General features: G+C 38.2%; 1 protein-coding gene and 1 long non-coding RNA gene across 4 annotated transcripts; one reads left to right on the top strand and one right to left on the bottom strand.

Moving 5' to 3' along the window:
• The first annotated feature begins 221 nt into the window (after positions 1 to 221).
• LOC127704191 (uncharacterized) lies at positions 222 to 1,076 on the top strand. 3 transcript variants are annotated; one of them, XR_007983180.1, is made up of 3 exons: positions 222 to 269; positions 411 to 457; positions 1,022 to 1,076. It is a non-coding gene; the product is annotated as an uncharacterized LOC127704191 (long non-coding RNA). The 3 variants fall into 3 exon arrangements; XR_007983178.1 differs by lacking the exon at positions 1,022 to 1,076 and adding an exon at positions 646 to 675; XR_007983179.1 differs by lacking the exon at positions 1,022 to 1,076 and adding an exon at positions 505 to 534.
• Positions 1,077 to 8,310: 7,234 nt separating this feature from the next.
• On the bottom strand, positions 8,311 to 9,104 carry LOC127704188 (histone H3). Its single transcript, XM_052208126.1, has one exon. It carries the CDS (start codon positions 8,927 to 8,929, stop codon positions 8,519 to 8,521), a length of 411 nt encoding a protein of 136 aa, XP_052064086.1. The 5' UTR covers positions 8,930 to 9,104; the 3' UTR covers positions 8,311 to 8,518.
• Positions 9,105 to 9,810: the final 706 nt, after the last annotated feature.

Genomic DNA, 9,810 nt, shown 5'->3' with positions numbered 1-9,810 from the left:
ATTGATATGTACCATAATTCTGAGGTGCATGTAGGTAGCCCTGTTATAGATCTGTACCATGATTACCTGCGGTGCCTGTAGGACACTCTGCTATTGATCTGTATCATAATCATCTGCGGTGCCTGTAGGTCACCCTGCAATTGATCTGTATCATAATCATCTGCGGTGCCTGTAGGTCACCCTGCTATTGATATGTACCATTATAATCTGCGGTGACTGTAGGTCACCCTGCTATTGATCTGTCCCATAATCATCTGCGGTGCCTGTAGGTCACCCTGCTATTGATATGTATCATAATCATCTGCGGTGCCTGTAGGTCACCCTGCAATTGATCTGTATCATAATCATCTGCGGTGCCTGTAGGTCACCCTGCTATTGATATGTACCATTATAATCTGCGGTGACTGTAGGTCACCCTGCTATTGATCTGTCCCATAATCATCTGCGGTGCCTGTAGGTCACCCTGCTATTGATATGTACCATTATAATCTGCGGTGACTGTAGGTCACCCTGCTATTGATCTGTCCCATAATCATCTGCGGTACCTGTAGGACACTCTGCTATTGATCTGTCCCATAATCATCTGCGGTGCCTGTAGGACACTCTGCTATTGATCTGTATCATAGTCATCTGCCGTGCCTGTAGGTCACCCTGCTATTGATCTGTCCCATAATCATCTGCGGTACCTGTAGGACACTCTGCTATTGATCTGTATCATAATCATCTGCGGTGCCTGTAGGACACTCTGCTATTGATCTGTCCCATAATCATCTGCGGTACCTGTAGGACACTCTGCTATTGATCTGTATCATAATCATCTGCGGTGCCTGTAGGTCACCCTGCTATTGATCTGTCCCATAATCATCTGCGGTGCCTGTAGGTCACCCTGCTATTGATCTGTACCATTATAATCTGCGGTACCTGTAGGTCACCCTGCAATTGATCTGTATCATAATCATCTGCGGTGCCTGTAGGTCACCCTGCTATTGATATGTACCATTATAATCTGCGGTGACTGTAGGTCACCCTGCTATTGATCTGTCCCATAATCATCTGCGGTGCCTGTAGGTCACCCTGCTATTGATATGTACCATTATAATCTGCGGTGACTGTAGGTCACCCTGCTATTGATCTGTCCCATAATCATCTGCGGTACCTGTAGGACACTCTGCTATTGATCTGTCCCATAATCATCTGCGGTGCCTGTAGGACACTCTGCTATTGATCTGTATCATAGTCATCTGCGGTGCCTGTAGGTCACCCTGCTATTGATCTGTCCCATAATCATCTGCGGTACCTGTAGGACACTCTGCTATTGATCTGTATCATAATCATCTGCGGTGCCTGTAGGACACTCTGCTATTGATCTGTCCCATAATCATCTGCGGTACCTGTAGGACACTCTGCTATTGATCTGTATCATAATCATCTGCGGTGCCTGTAGGTCACCCTGCTATTGATCTGTCCCATAATCATCTGCGGTGCCTGTAGGTCACCCTGCTATTGATCTGTACCATTATAATCTGCGGTACCTGTAGGTCACCCTGCTATTGATCAGTATTATAATTATCGGAGTTTTCTGTAGGTCACCCTGCTATTGATTTGTACTATAATTATATGAGGTGCATGTAGTTCACCCTGTTGTTGATCTGTACCATAATCATCTGCGGTGCCTGTAGGCCATCCTAATATTGATCTGTACCATATCATTTCAAATGTGCCCATAGGTGGCCCTTGTATTGATCTGTACTATATCATATGAAAAGTGCAAGAGGTCACATTGATATTGATCTGTATCATACCCTTTCAAAAGTGCATATAGGTTTCCTTATTTTTGATCGATACCATTTCCTATCAAAAGTGTTGTCTTATGTAACATCGGTCTTGGTATAATACAGTTGGCATTAAATACTATATAAAAGAGGAGCGAAAGATACCGGAGGAACAGTCAAACTCATAAATCAAAAATAAACTGACAACGCCATGGCTAAAAAATAAAAAGACAAACAGACAAATAATAGTACAGAAAACACAACATAGAAAACTAAAGACTAAGCAACACGAACCCAACCAAAAACTGGGGATGATCTCATGTGCTTCAGAAGGGTAAGCAGATCCTTACGACGTAAGGAACATATCCGATATCATCTGTGAAACGGATATTCCATAAATGACAACCAACTCGTAATGGCGTCCGTAAAATTTACGAAGGGATGACTTCAACTTCACCATTTGGAACTCTTGGTTTAATAGCTTCCTTTAATAGCTTCCTTTGTTCATTGCATAAAATACATTAAAATGCAGATGTCTTTCAGCTCGTCAATTGACAGTTTACTGATTATCGTTATGTACCATAATTTTTTGAAGGGCCTGTAGGTCACCTTGCTATTGATCTGAGTACCATAATGTTCTGAAGTGCATGTAGGTCACCCTGTAATTGATATTTATCATAATTATTGGAGGTGCGTTTAGGGCACACTGTTTACAGCTATTGATCTGTACCATAGTTATCTGAGGTGACTGTAGGACACCCTGCTATTGATCTGTACCATAATTATCTGCTGTACCTGTAGGTCACCCTGTTATTGATATGAACTATAATCATCTGCGGTGCCTGTGAGTCACCCTGCTATTGATCTGTCCCATAATTATCTGAGGTGCCTGTAGGTCAGGTCGCCCTGCTATTGATCTGTACCATTATAATCTGCGGTGCCTGTAGGTCACCCTGTTATTGATCTGTACCATAATCATCTGCGGTGCCTGTAGTTCACCCTGCTATTGATCTGTACTATAATTATATGAGGTGCATGTAGTTCACCCTGTTGTTGATCTGTACCATAATCATCTGCGGTGCCTGTAGGCCATCCTAATATTGATCTGTACCATATCATTTCAAATGTGCCCATAGGTGGCCCTTGTATTGATCTGTACCATATCATATGAAAAGTGCAAGAGGTCACATTGCTATTGATCTGTATCATACCCTTTCAAAAGCGCATGTAGGTCACCTTGTTTTTGATCTGTACCATTTCCAAAGAAAAGTGCTTGTATGTAACCTTTTTTTAGTCTCTCCCATATCATATCAAAGTTACTGAAGATTAGATGTCTGTTCATTTTTTACCATATCCTATTTAATTATCAAAATTGCATGTAGGTCACCCTGTAATTGATATGTACCATAATTATTCGAGGTGCGTGTAGGGCACGCTGCTATTGATCTGTACCATAGTAATCTTAGGTGCCTGTAGGTCACCCTGCTATTGATCTGTATCATAGTTATCTTAGGTGCCTGTAGGTCACCCTGATATTGATCTGTACCATATTATTTCAAATGTGCCTATTGGTCAGCTTGCTATTGATCTGTACCATATCATATCAAAGGTGCAAGAGGTCACATTGCTTTTGGTCTGTATCATACCCTTTCAAAAGCGCATGTAGGTCACCTTGTTTTTGATCTGTACCATTTACAATGAAAAGTGCTTGTAGATAATCTTATTTTAGTCTCTCTCATATCCTATCAAAGTTGCTGAAGATTATGTGTCTGTTAATTTTTACCATATCCTATTTAATTATCAAAATTGCCTGTAGGCCACCATGTTATTGATCTGTACCATATTATATCCTAGGTGCCTGGATATCACACTGCTTTTGATCTTTGCCAATAATTTCAACGGTACTTGTACCTCACCCTGTTGTTTACCATGTCATATTATAAATGCATGTATGTCCCCTCGTTATTTTCCATATCACATTATATGTGCCTGTAGGTCACCCTGTTAATTACAAAATCTTATCACAGGTGCCTGTAGGTCACCATGTTATTTACAAAATCTCATCACAGGTGCCTGTAGGTCACGCTGTTATTTATATCATCTTATCACATGTGTCTGTAGGTCACCCTGTTATTTTACATATCCTATCATAGGTGCCTGTAGATCACCATGGTATTTATCCATAATATCATAATATAGGGGGCTGTAAATCACCCTGTTATTTTACATATTCTTTCATATGTGCCTATAGGTCACCATGTCATTTCAATATCATATTATAGTTCTGTTATTTTCTTTTTCCTATCATAGGTGCATGTAAGACACCACGGTATTTATCCATATTGTATTATAGGATTCAACCTTCATGCACCTATGATACAGATCTATATTGGGATTGGATCTGAAGGCTCCTGTAATATGCAAAAGTGTAGATAAATATCAGTGTAACCTGCAGTCACATATGATAGGCTATGTTAGAGATAAAAGTTGTGTGACCTGCAGACACCGAGTATAGGCTATGTAACATTTACATAGCAATCATGTGACCTGCAGGCTCCTATGATGGGCTCTGGTAAGGATCTATGAGAATAAGACCTGCATGCACCTATGATACAGATCTATGTGACTTGACCTACAGTCTCATATGATGTGCTCTGGTACAGATACATATCAGTGTTACCTGCAGGTAGTTACAAAAGGCTAATGTTACATAGGAATAAAAGTATGACCTGAAGGCAATGATGGTACAGATAATTTTTGGTTTAACCTGCAGGCACCTATGCTAGAATATGGAACATAAAAAAGCGGTGAAACCTACATGCACCTATAATAAACCTGCAAGCACTATAAAAGGATACAGTACACAAATCAGTGGTGTGACTTACATGCACCCATGATTGGATATAGTAAATACAAAAGACTGTGTGCAGATAAAAAGTCGTGTGACCTACAGGAACCTATGATAGACTATAGGGCAGATAAAAAGTCGTGTGACCTACAGGAACCTTTGATAGGCTATAGTGCAGATAAAAAGTCGTGTGACCTACAGGAACCTATGATAGGCTTTAGTGCAAATAAAAAGTCGTGTGACCTACAGGAACCTATGATAGGCTATGGTGCAAATAAAAAGTCGTATGACCTACTGGAAACTATGATAGGCAATAGTGCAGATAAAAAGTCGTGTGACTTACAGGAACCTATGATAGGCTATAGTGCAGATAAAAAGTTGTATGACCCACAGGAACCTATGATAGGCTATAGTGCAGATGAACAGTCGTATGACCTACAGGAACCTATGATAGGTTATAGTGCAGATAAACAATCGTATGACCTACAGGAACCTATGATAGGCTATAGTGCATATAAAAAGTCGTGTGACCTACAGGAACCTATGATAGGCTATAGTGCAGATAAAAAGTCGTGTGACCTACAGGAACCTATGATAGCCTATAGTGCAGATAAAAAGTCGTGTGACCTATAGGAACCTATGATAGGCAATAGTGCAAATAAAAAGTCGTGTGACATACAGGAACCTATGATAGGCTTTAATGCAAATAAAAAGTTGTATGACCTACAGGAACCTATGATAGGCTATAGTGCAGATGAACAGTCGTATGACCTACAGGAACCTATGATAGGCTATAGTGCAGATCTGTAGTGAAGAGATCGACAGGCACCTATTATAGACTATGGTGCAGATCTATGGTGATGTGACCTGCATGTACCTATTATAGTCTTTGGTACAGATAAATAAGCAATGTGACATGCAGTCACCCATGCTAGACTATAGTGAAGATTTATGGTGATGTGACCTTCAGGCACCTCTGATGGGCTAAGGTACAGTTAAAAAGCTGTAAAACCTGCAGACACCCATTATAGGCTTTGATCTAAGGTGATGTGACCTGCATGCATTTATGGTACTAATGCATATCAGTTTGACCCTCAGGCTCCTGTGATAGGCGAGTACTCTCAGATCTGTACTTAGTGTATTTTTGTTATTCGCATGAACAAGTAACCATCAACGTCCACTTTGTGTTTTGTAAGATGTTTTTCTATTTCTATTTATTTAATGTGACCTGCCTTTTTCAACTGTTTTTATAGTTTGTTATGTTCTACTGTTACACCACGATACCATGTTATGAGAGGGTTGGCGCCTTCAAATAGTTTAACCCCGCCACATTCTGTAAGTGCCTGTCCCAATTCAGGAACCGGTAATTCAGTGGTTGTCATTTGTCAGTTGCAAGAAGGAAAGGTAACTTCTAATTTACATTCTGCAGAGGATATGCCTAAAGAAGTATAGACTATATTATTTTCATACTTTGAACGACAATATTATTTTATATTTCTACCTGTGTGACATTTACATTCTGACGTCAAACGCGCAATTCTACGTTAGAGTCAGTGTTAATCTGGCCATTCGCTCCTAGTACTAAAGATCTTTCAATCGTTAATTGGTGGATTTGACATACTTAAATAAAATTCAAATATAAGGGAGCAATGAATAAGGTTGTTAAATTTGATGTGTGCCTTTTTGTGCTTCTTTGATGTTTGTTTGTTTTTATTGTGATCAAGATACTTGTGATACTTGTACATTCTGTCATTATTGTTTATGATACAATTATTCTCGTATTATTGTCTTTCATTTGTGCTAATGTGCTTTGTCTATATATCCCTTTTTATGTTTCTTTGTTACATATATGACGTAGCTCTGTACTTATACATCCCGTCATCGTGTTATTGTACTATGGTAAATTTGTGTATTCTTGTCTTTAATTTATGCTAATGTGATCGGTCTATATGCCATTTTGTGCTTCTTTGTTACATATTTGTTTTTGTTTTTTTAGTGATTAAGATTTTAACACAATGTTGACTGTTGTATTTTTGACATTTTTACCTATTATGTCTGTTTGGTTTGTTTACGCATCGTTGGCAACATAATGGAATTATATGCGACTGTCATACAAGTGAGAGGTTTAGCTAGCTATAAAACCAGGTTCAGTCCACCATTTTCTACGTAAGAAAATGTCTGTACCAAGTCAGGAATATGACAGTTGTTATCCATTCGTTTGATATGTTTGAGCATTTGATTTTGCAATTTGATTAGGGACTTTCCGTTTTTGGAATTTTCCTCGGAGTTCAGTATTTTTGTGATTTTACTTTTTGTTGCTGTGTTTCATATTTGTTTTTCGTTTATTATTTTGTACTTAAATTAGGCCGTCTATTGTGGAGAGTTGTCTCATTGGCAATCATACCACAACTTCCTTTTATATATATGGTGCAAATCTAAAGTGATGTGCCCTGCAGGCACCTACCATACAGATATATAAATCAAAGTGTGACATGCAGGCATATATAATAGGCTATGGTACAGATAATAAGCAGTCTGACCTGCAGACTCAAATGATAAGCTATGTTACAGATCTTAGGTGATGTGATCTGCAGGCACCTATTGTCCAGATACATTTTTGGTGAGACCTGCAGGCACATTTGATACAGATAAAATATGGTGTGTCCTGCAGGCACCTATAAAATTGTATATGATCATACGCGTAGATATATGCAGCACTACTTTTTTTATAAGTGGTGACTGGCAGTAACCGTTCACATAAGCTTTTATCCTTGTGCATTTTTCAGCTGGCTGTTTAACCTCCGAATCCGTACAGGGTACGTCCTTGACGTTTCAGGGCGTAGACAACATCCATGGCGGTGACAGTCTTCCTCTTTGCGTGCTCAGTGTATGTGACAGCATCACGGATGACATTTTCCAAAAAGACTTTCAAGACACCACGTGTTTCCTCGTAGATAAGACCAGAGATACGGAATCTTTCTATAATGCAATAAATTTATATATCAGCTTTTGATCTGTACACAGCTCAGCCTCACTTTTTACATACCACAAATGGTACATCATTGAATGAATAAATTATTGCGCCTTGTCTATTTTTCTCCACCAATGGGAAAAAAAGATTCATCCGCACACATGTAAACATCATTTATAAGACACAAATAGCACCCAAAATAGCTTCATATTGATCACAAATTAAAGGTTTTCAACAAAAAATTCTTTCTGTAACACGCAAATAATGAAGACAAAGTTTTGAAGGAGAATTTAAGATGGACTTCTTCCGTACCGAAAAAATATATTTAAAAAATATAAAATAATTGAATCTTCTCTTGTATTCACAGTATAATACACAATATATGTAAAAAGAATATACAAAAGCATCAATAAAAACATTGAGAAAATAACATCAAGGGAAAATGTATCTAAGAGAAAAATATAACCACAGAAATTAGAAAGAAATACATTTTAATAATTCTGCAATAAGAAGATGGATTGTATTGTTCTGGGACAATAGTATTCTTCCCTTTTTAATTTTTTTTTAGGGCCGGTATATATATATCTGAAAATGTATAACATTCATATATTTCTATATGATGTGAAAGTTTTAGATAAATTAAAATATGTATACATAAGGTGCATATGGAATGAATGACTCTCTCTGTATGTATTTATATTTTCATTTGCAGAAGAGTATGTTTTGAAATAAGTTTCTTTTTAATTTTGTTTCAATAGTTAACTAGGTATAACATTTTCTGAGATTAAAAAAAAAAAGAAAGAAAGAAAGAAAGATGTGGAGAGGGTTTCAGCTATATTTGATTTTGATGTACAACAAATTCAGACTCTTTTTGAAAAATATTGGTGGCCCTTAAAAGGGCCGTTATTGTATAGAGTAAAGGTCAGTTTAAGCACGTTCTCCACGGATTCTGCGAGCCAACTGGATGTCTTTGGGCATGATGGTGACTCTCTTGGCGTGGATGGCACACAAGTTGGTGTCCTCGAAAAGACCAACGAGGTAAGCTTCACTGGCTTCCTGGAGGGCCATAACGGCAGAGCTCTGGAAACGAAGATCAGTCTTGAAGTCTTGAGCAATTTCACGAACTAATCTCTGGAATGGGAGTTTCCTGATGAGGAGTTCAGTACTTTTCTGGTATCTTCTGATCTCACGAAGAGCGACTGTTCCTGGCCTGTATCTATGTGGTTTCTTAACTCCACCAGTTGCAGGTGCGCTCTTACGGGCGGCCTTGGTGGCAAGTTGCTTTCTTGGAGCTTTTCCTCCAGTGGATTTACGGGCGGTCTGCTTTGTACGAGCCATTGCGATATGTTCTCTGTGAAAATCTACGATTACACGACAGAATACTTTAAAACTTCGAATGTTTGTGTATTTGTGCTAGCCGCAATGTTTGCAAACACGACACTGATTGGCCTTTCGGGGTAATAAAACTCACGCTGATTGGTTGAAATCTCTGTATTATGATTGGACTGATCTGGAAGTTACTGTCACAGCTTTCAATCCCTTTTTGGACTGTAGCTAAAGACTGTTCACCCCAAGCTAACATTTGGCTCACATTTGTGTCTATTCTGTTTTGTTGTGATCGTGTCAACAAAAGTTTGAAATAATGAAAATACTCAAGAGTAATGCAGAATTGAATTAATCTTTATTCAAATTAATAAATAATTGGTTAATCAACAGTCTAACACGAAATATATAAATGAATTGACAGGAAAAAAGTTACTGTAAATTAAATACCAAAAAAAAACCAAAAAACATCATCACCCATCAATTTTGATCAGTAGACGAGTGGTATAGGCATGCAGCCTTTTGTTGTGGCCAGTTTCTCGTATAGACATGCTTAATTCAGTGCACGACTGTCACTCGTCTCAGTGTCTGGGGAAAGGTTCCCAGACAAAGAGAACACTCTGTATTATCTTATCTTTTGCCTTTGTAATCTCTATAATAGTCTCGGTATTCTCTATAGTCTCTGTATTCTCTATAGTCTCGGTAGTATACTGCACGCAAAGCAGGAGACTTGCACATTGTTAAAGTATTCTATATTGTATAAAATACAAATGATTGCAGAAAAAAATTATCTACAAAACTATAATATATATGTACGCATAAGTACTGTGTATAAGAAACAAAATATATGTAATATATTTAAGAGAATGTAACAGCAGAAGAAAAAGAAGAAAAGA

The sequence above is a fragment of the Mytilus californianus genome, unplaced genomic scaffold (assembly GCF_021869535.1).
Source record: "Mytilus californianus isolate M0D057914Y unplaced genomic scaffold, xbMytCali1.0.p SCAF_6, whole genome shotgun sequence".
NCBI classification, from domain to species: Eukaryota; Metazoa; Mollusca; class Bivalvia; order Mytilida; family Mytilidae; genus Mytilus; species Mytilus californianus.
The sequence above is the reverse complement of the archived record's forward strand: the minus strand, read 5'-3'. Positions and strand labels throughout refer to the sequence as shown.